The sequence below is a fragment of the Arachis ipaensis genome, chromosome B09 (genome assembly GCF_000816755.2).
Source record: "Arachis ipaensis cultivar K30076 chromosome B09, Araip1.1, whole genome shotgun sequence".
NCBI classification, from domain to species: Eukaryota; Viridiplantae; Streptophyta; class Magnoliopsida; order Fabales; family Fabaceae; genus Arachis; species Arachis ipaensis.
Window position 1 is genome coordinate 45290447 of NC_029793.2, and position 21210 is coordinate 45311656.

The 21210-nt window shown below is 38.1% G+C and overlaps 2 protein-coding genes across 2 annotated transcripts; one reads left to right on the forward strand and one right to left on the reverse strand.

Annotated features, from left to right (window-relative positions):
- LOC110267031 (branched-chain-amino-acid aminotransferase-like protein 1) lies at positions 9551-13709 on the reverse strand. The gene is made up of 8 exons (XM_021112150.1): positions 13614-13709; positions 13413-13499; positions 12876-12927; positions 11282-11367; positions 11056-11109; positions 10555-10638; positions 10181-10252; positions 9551-9658 (listed from the first exon to the last, which is right to left on the reverse strand). Exons 1-8 carry the CDS (start codon positions 13665-13667, stop codon positions 9566-9568), a joined length of 582 nt encoding a protein of 193 aa, XP_020967809.1. The 5' UTR covers positions 13668-13709; the 3' UTR covers positions 9551-9565.
- On the forward strand, positions 19357-19944 carry LOC107615491. The gene has a single exon (XM_016317550.1). It carries the CDS (start codon positions 19357-19359, stop codon positions 19942-19944), a length of 588 nt encoding a protein of 195 aa, XP_016173036.1.

Sequence of the window (21210 nt, forward strand, 5' to 3'; positions counted from 1 at the left end):
AGGAAAAGCATGTAAAAATGGAGAACTCATGAAGAAATGAAGGAATCGCAAAAGCTGTCAAGCCGACCTCTTCGCACTTAATCGACCATAACTTGAGCTACAGAGGTCCAAATGACGCGGTTCCAGTTGCGTTGGAAAGCTAACATCTGGGACTTCGAAACGATATAAGATTTGCCATAGTTGCTACACGTATGGTGACGCATACACGCACTGTATGCGCACGCTTCGTTGCTGCCATATGATCCACTTAAAGCAATACATGGCCAGCGAATTCTAAAGCCTTGTGGGCCCAATCCAACTCATTTCTGATACTATTTAAGCCAAGGATTGAAGGGAAATTTTCCCATATTTATCCAATGAAATAGCATGGTTTTGTAAATTCTCCTTTAATTGTACTTAAGAGTGAAAACATGTTTTTTAGGTCCTTAATTGTTTAATCTTAATTCACCTTGATTCCATTAGATGTCTTGATATGTTTGTTAAGTGATTTCAGATTTAGGAGGCAAAGATTGGATCAAGGGAATGAAGGAAAAGCATGTAAAAATGGAGAACTCATGAAGAAATGAAGGAATCGCAAAAGCTGTCAAGCCGACCTCTTCGCACTTAATCGACCATAACTTGAGCTACAGAGGTCCAAATGACGCGGTTCCAGTTGCGTTGGAAAGCTAACATCTGGGACTTCGAAACGATATAAGATTTGCCATAGTTGCTACACGTATGGTGACGCATACACGCACTGTATGCGCACGCTTCGTTGCTGCCATATGATCCACTTAAAGCAATACATGGCCAGCGAATTCTAAAGCCTTGTGGGCCCAATCCAACTCATTTCTGATGCTATTTGACCCAAGGATTGAAGAGGGATGAGACATCTAACCATTAGTTTAGTTTTATTTTAGTTTTCACATGCTTTTAGTTAGTTTCTAGAGAGAAAAGCTCTCTAGAATTAGGAGTAGGTTAGATCTAAATTAGGAACTCTTAGATCTAGTTTAATTTCATGCTTTGATTTACTTTTCTCTTTGTAATTCTTCTTCTTCTACCTTTCCTCTTTCTAGTTTTGCATTTAATTGATGTAATTCTCTACTTTTATGTTGATACACTTTTGTTTCTTCTATTTTCCTTTAATGCAATTTATGATTCATGTTCCTTTATTGTTGATTTGATTTGTTGTTGTTTAATTCCTTGCAATTGAGTAGTGTAGATTTACTTTCCTTGCTATTTTACTATGTTTTTCTTTTATGCCTTCCAAGTATTTGATAAAATGCTTGGTTGGATTTTAGAGTGGATTTACATTCCTTGCAATTTTACTATGTTTTCCTTTTATGCCTTCTAAGTGTTTGATAAAATGCTTGGTTGGATTTTAGAGTAGAATTTTAGTGCTCTTGGCTTGGGAAGGTAACTTAGAAACTCTTGAGTTACTAATGTCCAAGTGATTGACGATTGGGAGCCACTAACTCTAGATCTCACTAATTGAATTGGTGGAGAACTAGGACTTATGGACTTGGATTGACATAGCTCATTTGACTTTCCTTTATTAGCTAGAGGATAACTTAATAGGGTTGATCCTTGCCAATTCTCATGTTGTAGTTAGTGATTAGGATAGAGATCCTTGACCACCAACCCTTGCCAAAGCCTTTTTGTTATTTGAATTTCATTTCCATTTACTTTTCATGTTTCTTATCTCAAAACCCCCAAAACACCTCATAACCAATAACAAGACACTTCATTGTAATTTCTAGGGAGAACGACCCGATGTTTAAATACTTCGATTTATAGATTTTAGGGGTTTGTACTTGTGACAAACAAATTTTTATATGAAAGGATTATTGCTGGTTTAGAAACTATACTTTACAACGAGATTTCATTTGTGAATTCTAAACCGTCAAAAGTCCTCTCATCATCCACCATGATGGTTTTGATGAGAAAAGTATGATTCAAGGTCCAAGTGTGGGGAGTTCCCATATATGTGAAGAAGACGCCTTACCACCTCCGGTGTTACCGGATGATCGAGTGCCAAGTCATGAACAAGATGTAGACTTGAAACCACTTCCACCTCACCTAAAATATGCCTTTCTTGAAGATAATCAAAAGCTCCCGATGATTATTGTAAAGGAGCTCACCTCCCAACAAGAGGAGAAGTTGCTTAATATCTTGAGGAGAAACAAAAAGGCTATTGGATGGAGCTTGGCGGACTTAGTTGGCATAAGCCCTCAAGTATGTGAACACCGAATTTTCCTAGAAGAATGAGCCAAACCCATTCGGCAACCTCAAAGGCGTTTAAATCCCACCATTCTAGAGGTTGTGAAGAAGGAGGTCACCCAGTTGCTAGAAGCCGACATTATTTATCCGATTCGGATAGTGAGGGGGTTTGCCCCGTGCAAGTGGTTCCAAAGAAATCCGGTGTTACTACAATCAAGAATGAGAATGAAGAGATTATAGCCACAAAGGTCCAAAATTCATGGAGGGTCTGTATTGACTATAGGCGCTTGAACTTAGCCACTAGGAATGATCATTTCCCATTATCTTTCATCGATCAAATGCTTGATCGCTTGTCCGGTAAATCTCATTACTGTTTCTTAGATGGCTATTCTGGTTATTTCCAAATCCACATTGCTCCGGAAGACCAAGAGAAAACCACTTTCACATGCCCCTTCGGAACGTATGCATATAAAAGAATGCCCTTTGGCTTGTGCAACGCACCGGCTACGTTCCAAAGGTGTATGATGAGTATATTTGCGGATCTTCTTGAGCATTGCATGGAGGTGTTTATGGACGATTCTAGTGTTTATGGGGACTCCTTTGATCTTTGTTTGGATAATCTTGCAAAAGTATTATAGAGGTGTACTAAATCAAACCTTGTACTTAATTTCGAAAAATGCCACTTTATGGTAAGACAATGTATTGTTTTAGGGCACATCGTCTCTAATGATGGTATTTCTGTTGATCCGGCAAAGGTCGATGTTATTTCTGGTTTGCCTTACCCGTCTTCTGGGAGGGAAGTTCGTACTTTTCTTGGTCACACAGGTTTCTACTGGTGTTTCATCAAGGACTTTAGTAAGGTGGCACTACCTCTCTCTCGATTATTGCAAAAAGATGTGGAATTTAATTTGAGTGAAGATTGCATGGAGGCATTTGACAAGTTGAAGATTGCTTTGACCCAAGGTCCTATTGTGAGAGGGCCTGATTGGAGTAGGCCATTCGAGATTATGTGTGACGCCTCAAACTATGCGGTAGGAGCGGCGCTAGCTCAGCGCGAGGGTAAAAATTCTTATGTCATTGCCTATGCCTCTAAGACTTTAGATAGAACCCAGTCTAACTATACTACCACCGAAAAGGAATTGTTAGCAATTGTCTTTGCCTTGGATAAATTCTGGGCTTATTTACTTGGCTCTAAGGTGGTAGTATATTCGGAACATGCGGCTTTGAAGTATTTGTTGGCCAAAAAAGAATCGAAACCAAGGTTAATCTGATGGGTATTGCTTTTTGCAAGAGTTTGATCTAGAGATCAAAGATAGGAGTGGTTCCCAAAATTTAGTGGTGGATCACTTGAGTCGCCTTGAGCACACAAAGGGCGATTCCACTCCTATCAATGATTCATTTCCTCTTGAGGGCTTGCTAGCAATATCTGAGGTGATTCCTTGGTATGCACCTATTGCCAATTACTTGGTTGGTCGCACATTTCCTCCCAATTTTTCTCAACATCAAAAGGATAAGCTTAAAAGCGAATCCAAATATTATGTATGGGATGACCCATACTTGTGGAGATGTGGTGCCGACCAAGTAATTAAAAGGTGTATTCCACAATCCGAATTTCAATCTATTTTGGAGGCTTGCTACTCTTCTGAGGGTGGTGGCCACTTTGGTCCTCAAAGAACTTCTCGAAAGATCTTAGACTGCGGGTTTTGGTGGCCTACACTCTTTAAAGATGCATCTCTCTTTTGTAGCTCTTGTCCACAATGCCTTAAGTTTGGGAATATTTTCAAGAAGAATGAGATACCCCAACAAACCATGTTTTGCAAAATTTTTTATGTTTAGAGTATTGACTTCATGGACCCTTTTCCAAACTCTAATGGTTTCATATATATTCTGCTAGTTGTTGACTATGTTTCCAAGTGGGTGGAGGCGATTCCCACCCGAACTAATTATGCTAATGTGGTTCTCTCTTTTGTTTGGAATAACATTATTTGTCGTTTTGGATCACCACGAGCAATCGTGAGTGATCAAGGCTCTCATTTTTGCAACAAGAGAATGACAGGGTTGATGAAGAAGTATGGCATCATTCACAAGGTGGCATCATTTGTTTGGGGGTGGTAAGCTTTAGCCACCTTGTGAATAATGTCATATTTTTTCATCAAACCTGTCATTCTCTTATTACAAAAATGAGTGTCTTTATCACTCACGATTGCTCGCGGTGATCCAAAGCGACAAATGAGGTTATTCCGAACAAAAGAGACAACCACGTTAGCATCGTCAGTACGGGTTGGAATTGCTTCCACCCACTTAGAGACATAATCAACAGCTAATAAGATATACAATAAACCATTAGAGTTTAAAAAGGGACCCATAAAGTCAATACCCCAAACATAAAAAATTTCGCAAAACAACATGAGTTGTTGGAGCATCTCATCCCTCTTGGATATGTTTTCAAATCTTTGGCATTGGTGACAAGAGTTACAAAAAAGGGTTGCATCTTTAAAGAGTGTGTGGGCCACCAAAATCTGTAGTCTAATATCTTCCTAACAGTTCTTTGAGGACCAAAGTGGCCACCACTTTCAGAAGAGTTGCAAGCCTCTAAAATAGACTAAAACTTGGATTGTGGAACACATCTTCTAATTATTTGGTCAGCATCACATCTCCACAAATATGGTTCATCCCATATGTAATATTTGGACTCACTCTTGAGCTTGTCCCTTTGATGCTTAGAGAATTTTGGAGGGAAGATGCGGCCAACCAAATAATTAGCAATGCATGCATACCAAAGAACTACCTCGGATATTACTTGCAAGCTATCAAGAGGAAATGCATTTTGATAGTAGTGGAGTCACTCTTTAAGTGCTCTATGTGACTCAAGTGGTCCGCCACCAAATTTTGGAAACCACTCATATCCTTAATCTCTAAATCCAACTCTTGCAAAAGCAATATCCAACGAATTAGCCTTGGCTTTGATTCTTTCATGGCTAGAAAGTACTTCAACGCCACATGGTCTGAATATACTACCACTTTGATTCCAAGTAAATAGAGCCGAAATTTATCTAAGGCAAAAACAATTGCTAAAAACTCATTTTCAGTAGTAGTATAGTTAGACTGGGCACCATCTAATGTCTTAGAAGCATAAGCAATGATATAGGGATCTTACCCTCACGCTAAGCAAGCGCCGCTCCTACTACATAGTTAAATGCATCTCAAACGGCCTACTCCAATCAGGCCCTCTCACAATAAGAGCTTGGGTCAAGGCATTATTCAACTTATCAAATGCTTCCATACAATATTCACTCAAGTCAAACTCTACATCTTTTTGCAATAAATGAGAAAGGGATAGTGCAACTTTACTTAAGTCTTTGATGAATCGCCAACAGAAACCTGCGTGACCAAGAAAAGCACGGATCTCCCTCACCGAGGAGAGGTAAGGTACTCCAGATATAACATCCACCTTGGCAGAGTCAACAGAAATACCATCATTAGAAACGATGTGATCCAAAACAATACCTTGCTTTACCATAGAGTGGTATTTCTCAAAGTTAAGCACAAGGTTTTAAAGTGGTGCATCGTTCTAATACTCTAGTAAGATTATCCAAACAAAGGTCAAAAGAATCACCATGAACACTGAAATCATCCACAAACACCTCCATACAGTGCTCAAGAAGATCCGAAAAGATGCTTATCATGCACCTTTGAAACGTAGCTGGTGCATTACACAAGTTAAAGGACATTCTTTTGAAGCAATATGGATTTGGAAGTAACCAGTATAGCAATCTAAAAAGCAATAATAGGACTTACCAGACAAGCAATCAAACATCTAATCGAAGAATGGTAATGGATAATAATCCTTTCTAGTAACCAAATTCAAGCGCCTATAGTCGATGCAAACCCTCCACGAGTTCTGTATCCTTGTGGCCATAAGTTGCCCACTCTCGTTATTGACGATGGTGACACTAGACTTTTTCGGGTAGATAATGTCGAGTTCTAGCAATCGGGTCACCTCTTTCTTCACAACTTCTAAGATTGTGGGGTTTAAGCGCCTTTGAGGTTGACGGATAGGCTTGGCTCCCTCCTCTAGAAAAATGCGATGCTCACAAACTTGAAGGTATACCAACTATATCTGCCAAACTCTACCCAATAGCCTTCTTGTTCCTTCGCAACACATCAAGCAACCTCTCTTGTTGAGATGTAAGCTCCTTTGCAATGATCACTAGGAGCTTTTGATTTTCTTCAAGAAAGGCGTATTTAAGATGCGGTGGAAGTGGTTTTAAATCCACACTTAACTCATGGCTTGCCACTTGATCATCCCGGCAACACCGGAGGTGGTAAGATGTCTTCTTCATACTCACGAGGTTTTCCCACACTTGCACCTTGAACCATATTGTTCTCATCAAGGCTATCATGGTGAACTTCATCCACAATGTCATCAATCATGTCACACCGGAAGATAGAATGGTCTTCCAAAGAATGTTTCATAGCCTGATCAAAATTAAAACTTACAACTCTTTCATCAATTTCAAAGGAGTAGGTACCAGAGAAAACATCCAATTTAAACCGAAAGGTTTTCAAAAACGGCTTCCTTAACAAGATAGATGATGGTCTTCTACAGTCATTAAGGGGCATCTCAAAAATATAGAAATCAATTGCAAAAGTCACCCCTTGATGCTCACTAAGACATCTTCCGCAATGTCAACCACAGAGATTATACTTTTATCCGCCAAAACAAAACGGTCTGCCGACCGTTTCAACGGTGGAAGCTTCAATGTAACACAAAAAGACAAAGGCATAATGCTAACACAAGCACCTAGATCACACATGCAATCAACTAATTGTACACTATTTATAGTGCAAGTGACTAGACAAGGACCGAGATCACCACATTTCTCCGGTATAGCACCCATCAAAGTAGAAATTGAGCTATCCAAAGAAATAGTTTCTAAATCATGAATCTTCTCTTTCTTGATGCACAAATCTTTTAGAAACTTAGCATACTTGGAAACTTAGCGAATTGCATCAAAAAGGAAAATTATTACCTCAACCTTTTTAAAGATATCCACCATCTTTGGATCTAGCTCTAATTGCTTCTTGGTCCTCCTTGCTAAGTTGGGGAAAGGAATTGGAATAACATCCTTCAAAACATTTTCTTCCTTGGAGACTCCATCCCTTACTTGAGCAACTTCTTCTTCAACCATCCCTTGCACTTCATCTTCCATTTCAACATCTTCATCTTGAGTAACCTTCCTTGAACTTGGCTCCTCAAGACTTCTCTCTTGTAATGTAGTGTCGGACCTCAAGGTGATGGCATTGAGGCCACCCTTGGAGTTAAGTAAGGGTTGAGAGAAAAGTGCACTAGAACTTGAAGGTTGAGTGTTTGAAGTGGAAGGTAGAGCCATTCGAGATATGACTTTGGTCAAAGTGACCATATAAGATTCTTGCCTCTTTTGGAACTCCATTTGCTCTTGAAAGAGAATGTGGAGGGTGTCATCCGTTGGAGCTTGATTGGAGGAAGAAGAGGGGTAGGTGATTTGGGGGACTTGAGGTTGAGTGATTTGAGGAACTTGAGCTTGTCTTAGGTGAGGTGGTTGGTATCTTTGACCATAATTTTGAGGATACCAATTTTGTTGGTAATTATTGTTCCACCTTTAGTTTGCACCATTGTCTCTCCCTCCTTGATTGTGATTATCTTGCTAACTTTAGTTGTTGATACCAGTTTTGTTGGTAATTATTGTTCCACCGTTAGTTTGCACCATTGTCTCTCTCTCCTTGATTGTAGTTCTCTCTCTATCCTTAATTGTGATTATCTTGCCAACTTTGGTTGTAGTTACCCCCTTGAGTCGGACGGTTGAAGTAAGCATTGGTGGTCGCCAAGTTATTGTCCTCTTGGAGTTGTGGACATTCATCGATAGAGTGAGTAACAAGCACAAATTCCACATATTCTGAGGGACTATCTGTTGGCATTGTTGTTGTGGAGGAGGTGGAGGTTGTTGGTTGAGATGGATTTGCTTGAGAATGGTGGTCATCTCCCCTAAGGTCTTGGTGAGGGCAGACTCATTAGAGGAAACTACATTGATCGCCCTTGGATGATTATTTCTTTGCCTTGCATGTTGGGTAGATTCGGCTAGATCGACAATAAGTTGCCAAGCTTCTTCCACCGTTTTGTACTTCGTTAAAGAACCACTATTTGAAGCATCCAAAAAGATCTTGTTTTGAGACTTCATGTCTTGGCAAAAGTAACTAATCAACACCAAATCGTCAATCATGTGATGAGGATATGAATCAAGGAACTTCCTAAAACGCTCCCAATACTCATAGAGAGTTTCTAGGTCACCTTGAATGATACATGAGATCTCTTTTCTCAACCTATCCGTCACCTCCGATGGAAATAACTTATCTAGAAATTCCCTTCTAAACAAATCCCAATTAGTGAAAACCTCCTCAGATTGGGTATAGAACCATTCTTTAGCTCTTCCCTCAAGAGAGAATGGGAAGGTATATAACCAAATGGCAACTTCATCCGCACCATACCGCCTAGTAGTTGAACAAGCCGTTTGAAAGTCTCTAAGGTGCTTGATGGGATCTTGAGCGAATAGACCATGGAACTTAGGAAGTAGATTAATCAACCCGGTCTTTAGCTCAAAATCGGCATTTAAATCCGGATAATGCGCTTGAAATTATTGGAGAGTGAAATCCAGAGCTCCCGCCTCCTTGAGAGTGATTCTTCTAGGAGCGGTCATAGTGTCAGTACCTAAATCAATGGAAGAGTTATCAATAGTATCAATGGAAGAGTAGATAGTTCCTTCCTCAAATGACGCTTCGAATTCAACATTGGATAAGGTTGGTGAATTGGCGGAAACTCTTTCACCACCTCCAAAGGCTAACCGACGCCAAGCTTGCCTAATGTGAGATAAAGTCCTTTCAATTTCGAGATCAAATGAAGTTAAGCTCGGATCCGACAATGAACGCGTCATTCAATGATAGAAACATAGAGCTCATGATAACAAAATATACTAAGCAAAGTAACTACTAAATGCTACTAAAAATGAATCCTAACTATAACCAAACTAGCAAATAATCAAGGGACGTGCAAATATTCACATATGAACATATTTACACCAACCAATAACATGGCACACATATGCAACTCCTCGGCAACAGCACCAAAACTTGACGCGAGGATAAGCGTCGGTTAGGAATTACCAAAGAGATTTTCCAATTCAAAGTCGCGAAGTATAGTCCCAATCAACGAGATATCCTCTAGTCAAAGTTAGAAAGTGTGTCACAACAATAAGATCAATAACCGAGAGTGGAATCTCAGGTCGTGAAATAAAAACTAAAAAATTTTAAGAGATATCTAAGTTAATATATATTATACGTAAACCTCATATGCAGTATGCACTTCCGATAGGCTGATTGTCCGCTCCTCTAAGATTAACTGCTGCTCCACCACAAGATTCATTACCTTAGATTGTGAAACAGTTAGAGTTCCATCAGTGCCAAAATACTTGGTGAACATTCTTAAGAATTTAATTAGGCAGGAGAAAAAAGTATTTGCCATTCTGCCTTTTATGTTCTTCAAAAATTTATTTTATGCCAAGAAATGGTGCAACTAAGAAGCCGAGTAAGAGTACAAAATATAGTTATCACCGGGGTTGGAAAGCCATTGTGAATTTTGATGTTCCAACATATTTGCTACAATATACCTCAATTTATAGTAATTTGGTAAGAGTCGTACAAAATATTTCATATAATACCAGTATTGAAGTATATATAGAAGTTATTGAACACCTTTAATACTATTCTCTTGTTCACAATTGGTCCTGGACAATCATAATGAAAACTTATCTTTTGAGCACTATATTTTACTTAACCTAAAACTTTAGCATGACTAATTGGAGCATAAAAACCCCTTGTAATTCTAGTACTTTATTTTTTAGTGAAATCTAAATTGGTATAAAAAGAAGAGTGAATTTACACAACTTACAGTAGCTCGAGTAATGTCTGGAAGACAGTAATCAGCATGAGGTGTTAGGACACAACCCTTTTTAACTATGAACTGCACCAAGCAAAGCAACAAATAATTTGAAGTGTAGCAAATCACTATAAAAGGAGAATCATATAATCCTTCTAAAATATTGAGACTTAACGGAATTTCCCACACTTCTAGTATACAACCTAGGTGAAGAAAATTAGCAAAAAAAAATTGTTTGTACTGATGGATCTTGTAGGGAGATGATTTTGCATAAATTATGCATTGAGTTGACTGATATTCATCAATCTTCAATATTTAAGGTTATCTATGCTAAAAAGATTATCTTCTTCCTTTCAAAGTTTTTTCATATATCTATAATGGCGTACGATGTTTGTTGCATTGGTTTCAGACAGATAACCATCTTTGTCAAGCATGATTGCATCATCTGCTTTTGCATTATTGCCTTCAATCTGCAATGGACAAAAACAACATAATAAGGAGTACTATTCAGAATGGCAGCATATCATCATAACAAAGTTTTAATAACTATGGTCTCCGGCATGGTTGCATTAATCAATTATCATATACAACAGTTCCTCTTGTAGTAAAATGTAATCAATTATCGTAAACACTCCCAAATTGAGAATGTATCAGCATGCACAAGGAAAAAAGAGAGTTGCAATTTTTTATCTTATAATATAGTGTGCTCAGTACTCTAGATTGATATTACTTTGAAGAATAGACCTTTCTAAATTCATGATTAGCTCAACAACCATCATAATTCCAATGTAAGATAATCTATCAGCACTTGTACTACTCAAACTCAACACCCAACATATTTTTACATACATTACATGTAATAATTCATTAGGAGAATAGGAAAATACCTTTGCAAGTATATTATTAAGGAGGTTATTGTGATGAATTTTTGAATCCAGATTCTGGTATGAAACAGAAAAAAGGGGGACATGGTCAACTGATAGAATAACAAAGTGTGTAGCTCAAACAGGAATTTTGTTAGTTTCAAATGAATCTAATGCATTCATTGGCATAGCCAATGCAATGCCTTCTCCATTTCAATTATTAAAAAAGTTATATAAACAAGAAACTTACATTTGGTGAATTACGGCGTGTTGAAGCAGTCACAAGAACTATACCATGTGTATTATCATAAACTGGGGGCTTCCACTCAGCAAGAACTGCACATTTCAAGAGGGGCCATGTTCAGCATAAAATTGCTTATCCATTTGAAGAGCACATTGGATAACCCATAAATTTAACAAATGTAATTTATAAGCAAAAAATGAACTCATGAAAACCTCCTTCATAGCTCCATAAAAAACTCAGGCATTGTTCTAAAACTAAAATGGTTCCAACTTCCACATTACACGTGTAAAATCTTGAATTGTTGCTCTTACAAGCATCCCATGTTTATTAATCCATTGTTTATAATATGATAAATCCCTAAAAAACATTATTCCTAACTTGGATCATAAGAATTTGACTAAATCATGCTGTCTAAGGCTACATGAACAAAATCTTGCTGCTAATATAATTGTTTTGGAACCAAATATTGGACTTGATGATACATGCCGACGAGGACAATCTGAACATCCAAACACAAAGAGACAAAATGAAAATCTTACATTGTGTGACGGTGCCATCACTAGGGCACGTCCAAAGAAGCTCAAGGAGAGCTTTGAGAACTTAGCAACACATGAAGAAATGCATCAATTGCTAGCCAAGGAAGAGAAGATCAAGCCCAAGAGTTCGTTTCAAGTTCATTAGGAATGAACTGAGACAAAAGTTTAGAATTAAATTCAAAGTTGATTTTGATTCTTATCTTCTGTTCAAATTTCAAGTAGGATAGTTTAGAGTTAAATTTGATTTACTTTGGGTCTTGTTAAAAGATTTGATTTGGTTTTGATGTTTTTAGCATATCTTTAGGAGTTTAAATTTTAAATAAAATCTAATCTAATTTATTAAGATAAAATTTGATTTAAATTTATCAGAATCAAGTCTAGAACCATATCTTTAGTTTAATTTCAGATTTTATAGTTTTACTCTAGGGAGATCTGACCCACATTAAGACCGGTCAATTAGGGGTCTATTTAAACAATTTTGTAAGACACTTTGATGCGATTTTGATGAATAAAATTCTCTAGTTTCTAATGAAGCATGAATTTCTATGTATTCAAGTAAGGTGAACAACTTGCATTGCTTGTTGCATGAAGAAATTGTTTGTTCTTTCAATTTATTCCTTTGATCTAGGTTATCAAAGACAAGCTTTTTTGAAAGCCTAGTAAGAAAAACTCTTTCAGTTACCTAGGTTACTAAGAATAGGTTTTTTAGAAGTCTAGTAGGAAAACTCTTTTCATTATCTTATAGTTCCGGTGTGTCTTTTATTCTAGGTTATTTCTCCATCACTTAGAATATCAAAAGCCATTATACATTCATTGCGAAAGTTGCACCATTTCTTCGGGTAACACCAAACTTAACAAAAGTCATGTATGCAATTAATACCAATATACCCATGCTTTTGCCCATGCAAAAATCAAATAAATAAATAAAAATGGAAACGATAAAGCAGATCTTGGTCTACTAATCCAAAATTACTGTGCAAACATTGATATACAATTAATCTTTTGGGAATATAAATATTTTTTATACCAAAATCAATGTTAATTGGTAAAGGATAGGACGTTACCAATTAATGTGCATCCATACCGATTGAATGCTGGACTCATGCCAGAAGTAACCTTGAAAATAAAATAATATTTTTTTCCGTCAGTTAAAAGCAAGATTATTCAACAGAACTATTATGTTTGATGACTTCGTAGCTGTTGCTGAAGAAAATGAAATAACATATTGCCACATAAAAATATAGATTATCATTCGGCTTATGCATATTGACATCAGATTCATTGATAAACCACAGTGGCAGTAGGACACTTACATAAGACCAGAGACTCTTAATTTTCATCAATTGTATCAATCAATTTCACTTAGATATTTATTATACTTTATTGACACAAAACTCATTCAAGAGGTTTCTAATGGACCACAGTTTTTACCATCATTGAGATTTCAGGTCAGTATAATAAATAGAAGAAACGGAGTTGAAAACCTGCAGCTTCTACCATACATTCCGGTAACTTTGATGAATAAATTTAAGTTTGGATTCATTACAAAAGAGGAATCTACATAACTGAAACTACAGAGAGAAACTGGGAGAAAGCAAAACCTTCTTTCCCCGTGTCAGAGAAAGCCGGATGTGGGAATTGTCAAACATTCCATTCGTTACAAGTGTTTGGAAAATAGCTTCCTTGATCTGCAATGCCATTACAACAATATTCACTATGAAGAACTAAAAACAAGACTGAAGACAACAGAATTAGCACTCCTTTTTTGAAGTGATGCATGATGAAGGCATATTCAGACTCACCTCATCTCGTGTTGGAACATTCTCAAAAGCTAAAGCTTTTGCTGAATCAAACATCCTGTTGAGAAGCAATAAATGTCAAGAGATAACAAACAATAGTGAGGGAAACCAGATCATTTTTCAAAATAAAATACTATATCATGAATCCAGAGTAAATTATGAGTCATTCAATCTATTGCTGCCCATGAGGGGCATTGAACGCCTAGTGATGGCTTCCTCACTGGCTTCAACTTTGACACTCCATTCAGAGTGCTCTGTTTTTACTGCTGTGAAATTCTGTCTCTTGACTGAATGCTACATATGATCATGATTCTAATAACTAAAAGCAAAACAAAATGAAAGAAAATAAATATAGTTGAGTAAGGTTGGGTTGCCTCCTAACAAACGCTTCTTTAACGTCACTAGCTTGACCTTTAGCTCCTTACGGAGTTATGGGCTCAGATTTTCGCCCCTTATAGTGAATTTTCTTTCTGTCCTCTAATGAATGATCTCTACATGCTCTAGAGACAGGACACGACTCACTGTATATGGTAAGGCTGGCTTCTTAGTGAAGATAACTCTCATGCCAGGTGAGAGGCCTTCAGTTGGGACTTTCTTGTCCCTCCAATCTTTAGGTACTTTCTTTTTAGTACCTTTGTACTTAGAGCTTGTTGATATCTGTCCAACACCAAACTTAGAATTGATGTCTAGGGGCTCTGTAAAGTTCTGCACAGAAAGAAAGGGTTGGAATACTAGGTGTTGCTGATGAATGGATTTTTGACGATTTAGAATTCACAAATGAAATCTTGTTACAAGTATAGTTTCTAAACCAAGCAATAAACCTTTCATACAAAAATTTGTTTGTCACAAGTACAAACCCCTAAAATTATAAACCGAAGTATTAAAACCTTAGGTCATTCTCCCTAGGAAGTGCAATAAAGTGTTCTTGTTATTGGTTATGAGGTATGTTTTAGGGTTGTTGGCATAAGAGACAAGAAAATTAAATGGCAAGGAAGTAAACTAATAGCTACAAAGGTCTTGGCAAGGTTTGGTAGTCAAGGATCTCTATCCCTATCACTAACTACAACATGAGAATTGGTAAGGATCAATCCCATTAAGTCATCCTCTAACTAGTAAAGGAAAGTCAAATGAGCCATATCAATCCAAGTCCATAAGTCCTAGCTCTCCACCAATTCAATTAGTGAGAACTAGAGTTAATGGCTCCCAATCATCAATCACTTGGACATTAGTAACTCAAGAGTTCCTAAATTACCATCCCAAGCCAAGAGTATAAAATTCTACTCTAACATCCTTCCAAGCATTTCATCAAACACTTGGAAGGGACAAAAGAAAAGCATAGTAAAATTGCAAGGAAAGTAAATCTACACTACTCAATTGCAAGGAATTAACAACAATAAAGCAAATAAACAATAAAGGAAATCAAAACATGAATTGCATTGAAGAGAAAATAGAAGAACAAAAGTGCATCAACATAAAAGTAGAGAATTACAAGAATTAAATGCTAAACTAGAGAGAGGAGAAGTAGAAGAAGAAGAATTACAAAAGGAAAAGTAAATCTCTGAGATTTACAAGATGACCATAGCTTGCTTCAAGCTGACAATCTCCGTGGGATCGACCCTTACTCACGTAAGGTTTATTACTTGGACGACCCAGTGCACTTGCTGGTTAGTTGTGCGGAGATGTGAAAAGTGTGAATCACGATTTCCCATACCAGAGGCTGATGTCAGGGTATCTTGGCTAGTTTCACAAGCCATTTTGAGTATGTTTTAAGATAGTTTCATGCATTTTCTTAGGTAATAAGCAAGCATTTAGATGAGTTGTGCATTCATGTCTTAATTCAATCAAATATTGTAAATTCTAAACATTTTTCATGAGAATAGTGCAAGGATTGAATGATGTAATGAATAATGCATTATCTTATGATTAGAGCAAGGCTTTGATGCAAATTGTTTGATTGATTTCAGGTAAGAAGAAGAAGAGAAGAGCCACGTTAGTGGCCACATTAGTGCCACTAACGTGGGCAATAGGAGAATAAGCCACGTTAGTGGCTGAGTTAATGCCACTAACGTGGGCATTAACGTGGAAGAAGGGAGCAGCTTGGGACGTTAATGGTGAAGTTAACACCATTAACGTGAGCGAAAGGAGAATCCAAGGAATAAGCTACGTTAGTGCCACTAACGTGGAAGAAGGGGCAGCTTGGGACGTTAATGGTGAAGTTAACACCATTAACGTGATCGAAGGGCAAGGAAGGCCACGTTAGTGGCCACGTTAATGCCACTAACGTGGGCATTAACGTAGGCTTAAGGCAATAGTAGTGCCGTTAGTGCCACTAACGGCTGTGTTAACATGATTCAAGGGAGATTGGGGACGTTAGTGACCACGTTGGTGTCACTAACGTCTTCGAGCCAGGAATTTGCACATCACATTACTCACACTAACGGCCTAACTAACGTGACTACTGCCTAACTTAAACTCCTCTAGCAAGCTGAGCAAAGCCCAATGAGTTTGTTAACTGCTTCAACTAAGGCCAAGGGCCCACATCCAGATACTTGCAGACTCAACTGAGGATCAGAGAAGTAGTATATATGGGAGTATTTTTGAACTAGAATGGGGATTGGGACCTGGGGGATCCAGGATTGTAAACACCCACAATATACTTTTCTCTGTACTAAGTTTACTTTCTAATGCATTCAACATTTTCATTTTCATTTCCTAGAGCCATGATCAACTAAACCCCACTTCATTGGAGGAGGGAGCTGTGCTGTAATTCAATGGATCAATCATAGTTCTTGTTATTCTTCTTCTTTTCCTTCTCTTTGATTTGATTGAAAGCTTTCGATCTTCATCCAATTGAGCAATTGTCTCGAAAGAGAAATTGTTCATACTTGGATTTCCTCAGAACCTTGGAAGAGGAATGAGAAAATCATGCTAGAAATGGTTTCTCATGTTGGACTAGATTGGAGGTTGGACGGATATAGTGACATATAATCCTCCCGATACTTTGATCTAGAAAAACATGTGGTATAATCAGTGATCGCACTCCATCGCTTCCCATGAGCAATTAGATCAAGGAATTGGGCAATTGTTCAAGTTTAGAGAGATTGAATTGCCAAGAAATTGGGATTCAATCACCTAAGATTGCCAAGAGGTCAATGAGTTGCATGGATTGAGGAAGAGATGAGAATGAACTTAATCCGGAGAATGCAACATCTCCTGAACCTAATGAACTTCCCTATTCTTATCTTCCTATTCTCTATATTCTGTTATTTACTTTGATGTTCATCATCCCCATTCCCATTTACTTTTCTGTAATTTACTTTCCGAGTTTTACTTTCTGTAATTTACATTTAGCTATTTACTTTCCCGTCATTTATATTTCTTGCTATTTATGTTTTCCCGCCATTTAAATTCTGCAATTCTCAATTCAATTCTGTTTAGTTCAACTAGAACATTCCTCTGATTAAAGTTGCTCAACCAATCAATCCCTGTGGAATTCGACCTCACTCTACTATGAGTTTTTACTTGATGACAAGTTCGGTATACTTGCCGAAGGAAATTTCTTGAGAGACAGATTTCCCGTGATCAAGTTTATGGTGCCGTTGCTGGGGATTGATTTTGCATTGACAATGATTAAATCGAAGGATAACTAGATTAAACACTTTTCTTTTCTTTTGTTGATTAGTTTTATTTCAGTTTGTTTACTTTCATTCTCAGCAATTTCAATTACTTTTCATTGTTTATTTACATTCTTTCACACTAATCCACTAACTGTTTGACAAATTGCACCAATCACTCTAACCACACTTCTTAACAAGAGTGATTCCTTCACTTGTTTTCTTTTGTTTGCTTTGCTATGTGTATGACAAGTAGAAGAGGAGGAACCTCAACCTCTTTTGATAGTGAACCTGAGAGAACCTTCCTTAGACTAAGGAGGAGGAAAGCAAGAGGTAAAGGAATAGCTGGTGAGGAAGAGGTGGAAGAAGATCTATATGTTACCATAGAGGAAGAAGTACACAATCATGTTGGAGAGGGTGCTGGTAATCATGTTGGGCATGAGAGAAGAGTTTTAAGCTCTTTCATCAACCCAAACTCAGAAAATTGTGGAAGTAGCATCCTAAAACTAACCATTCATGCCAATAACTTTGAGCTAAAACCTCATCTCATCACCCTGGTTCAAAACAATTGTTCATTTAGAGGAAGTGCTCAGGAAGACCCCAACCAACATCTAACCACATTCTTGAGAATCTGTGACACTGTGAAAGACAATGGTATTCATCCTGACACCTATAGACTGCTTTTGTTTCCCTTTTCTCTTAGGGTCAAGGCATCTAAGTGGCTTGAATCCTTTCCTAAGGAGAGTCTTACCACCTGGGAGGATGTTGTCAACAAGTTTCTAACAAAGTTTTACCCTCCACAGAGGATAATCAAGTTGAGAACGGAAGTACAAACTTTCAGACAACTAGATGGAGAAACTTTGTATGAAGCATGGGAAAGATATAAGGAGCTAACAAGAAGATGTCCCCCTGATATGTTCAACGAATGGGTGCAGCTGCACATTTTCTATGAAGGTCTCTGTAGAGAAGTAAAGAAGGCCTTGGACCACTCTTCAGGAGGTTCTCTCAATACCAAAAAGACCATAGATGAGGCCATAGATATCATTGAAATAGTGGCTAATAATGAGTACTTCTATGCCTCAGATCAGAGCACCAATAGAGGAGTAATGGAGCTGAGTCATATGGATACATTGCGAGCTCAAAACAAGTTAATTACCAAGCAGATGGAGAAAAATCAGGTTGCCGCAGTCAACACTCAACCACCAGCTCAAGAAGGGGTGAACACAAAGGAAAGAGGTGATTGGGAACAAGCCAATTATGTTGGAAACTCATCAAGACAACCTTATTATCCACACTCCAAAACCTACAATCCTGATTGGAAGAACCACCCAAACTTTGGGTGGCGAAGCCAGCAAAACCAAACACAAGATCATAGGCCTCAAAACTCCAACCTTTACAACAATTCCACTTATTAACACTCCAAACAAAGACCATATCAAGCCCCACATAACACTTCCTTCCAACCTCCATATCAAGCACAAAACAACCATCGTCAACCTCCACTTTCCAACCCACCATAACAATCATCATCTGAGGATAGGATTTCCTGGATTGAGGCATTACTTGAAGAACTTTTCTAGGAGTCTAACGACAACAAGGCATTCAAGGAGGAAGTAAGGTCCAGTATGCTAAACCAGGGAGCTGCCATCAAGAAGCTTGAAGCCCAAGTAGGATATCTCTCTCAGCAAATTCCTAAACCCACTGACAGCTTTCTAAGTGACACTAAGAAGAATCCAAGAGGAGAAACAAGGAATTTGAAATAGGAAGAATGTAAGACAATCACTCTAAGGAGTGAAGAGATCTTGGAGGAAGAAGTTATCAGGCTAATAGAGCACAACAAAGGGTTCCCAAAGGAGAAATTAGAAAGGACAGAACAAGAAATTAACCCTGCACAAAGGAAGGATCCAATGGAGAAGGGAGTCTTGGAACCATATGTACCAAAAGCACCATTCCCTCAAAGGCTCAAGGGTGGTGCTAAAGAGAAGTAGTATTCTAGGTTTCTGGACATATTTAAATCTCTCCATGTCAACATATCGTTTATTAAAGCCCTCCAACAAATGCCTTCATATATCAAATGCATGAAAGAGTTGCTAACCAAGAAGAATCCCCTGAAGGATGGACAGACAGTAGTGATGACCAAGGAGTGCAGTGCTCTTATCCAGAAAGACCTACCTACAAAGAAGAAGGACCCAGGAAGTTTTCACATCCCTTGTGCTATAGGGGATACAATGATTGACAGAGGGTTTTGTGATTTTGGAGCGAGCATAAATTTAATGCCCCTGTCTCTCATGAGGAAGCTGCAAATCAATGAGTTGAAATCCACAAACATAACCCTTCAGTTGGCTGACAAGACCCAGAAACAAGCATTAGGAATGGTTGAAAATGTGCTGGTGAAGGTAGGGAGGTACTTCCTCCCTACAGACTTTGTTATTCTTGAGATGGAAGAAAGCTATCTTCACCCAATCATTCTGGGAAAACTATTCTTAGCTACAGCCAAAGCACTCATAGATGTTGAGAAGGGAGAGCTAATATTAAGAATACATGACGAACAACTCACCTTTCATGTCTTCAAACCCTTACATGAGTCTGAGCAAGAGAACAGAGGCCTGAAGGATGATTATGGGAAAGCAATTGTGAAGGAGACAAGCAGTAAATCACAAGCAGAGCCTCTGAAGGCATCTCTGGTGGACAAACAGGAAATCCAAGTGGTACAACAATAAAAAAGATCCAAAGAGGAGCTAAAACCACAAGATTCAAAAGGGACAATCAACAAGGACCCTCCTGACACAAGAATCACTGAAGCACCACTTGAAGAAGAGAAGAAATTTGACAAGAAGATGCCAATAGGATGTAAAAACAAGAAGATCCCTACAAAGGACTTCTCTCCAGGGGACAGAGTGATATCAATTCACCAACCACTAATCTCACCTCATCTTCCTATAATTCCATCTCAGCTACCTCAAGTGTACACAATCAATAGAGTCCTCTCCTTGGAGCATGTAGAGATTCTCAAAGAAGAAAGTGGAGATAGATTCACCATGAGAGGAGAAGACCTGAGACACTGCCAACCTCCCTAACAAGGGTCAACCGTCAAGCTAATGACGTTAAAGAAGCGCTTCATGGGAGGCAAACCATGCTTTATATCCTTTTTAGTTTATGTTTTGATAATAGATAATAAAGTAGTACTCATGATAATCAATTCAAAAAGTGACAAGCACTTAATTGAATTCTTGCATAAAACATATAGTGAATGACAAGTTTGGTGTGCAAGGCACCTAGGATGATATATAAGGTGCATACTATGTATATCTTAGGAGTTTAATCAATTTTCCTTGCACCACATGACCGAAAACTAAGTTTGGTGTTCACCAATGTTATACGCATACTCATAAATAGTCAAGTTGATTTTAATTCATGAGTAATACTTAGTTTGTTTTATTTGGTTAATTGATGAAAATTCAAAAAGTAGTTAGCTACATTTCATTTTGCCACCACCAATTGAATTTAATTTTTGGTTCTTGTATTGAATAGGGAAATGAAGGAAGAAATGGATGGAAATGACAAGTCAATGCAAGGGAGGATTCGGCTACTTTATGAAGGGCTAAGCACATAGCCTTGAATGGTATTCCTTAGGAAATGTTACCATGCAAGCATTGGGTAGTTGAATGTGTCATAGCCTCCACCTTTGAAGACCGAACCCAACCACCTCATAAAGTGGTGATCCTTGTGCCTATGCTACTTCATATACACACCATCCATTCTCACCATACAAGATTAATCTCTACCCTTCATTTACCCACCACCTTGCAAATAAATAGCTCCCACTCTAGGTGACCGAACCTCATATTCACTCCCACACTTCAACTCTTCTACACTTCAACTTTGCTTCCCTTCCATTGCAAGTTACTTGCTAATCTCCTTCATACAATATACTCTCCACAACTATCCACACTTATATCTTTTCTAATCAACTCCTCACCCATGAC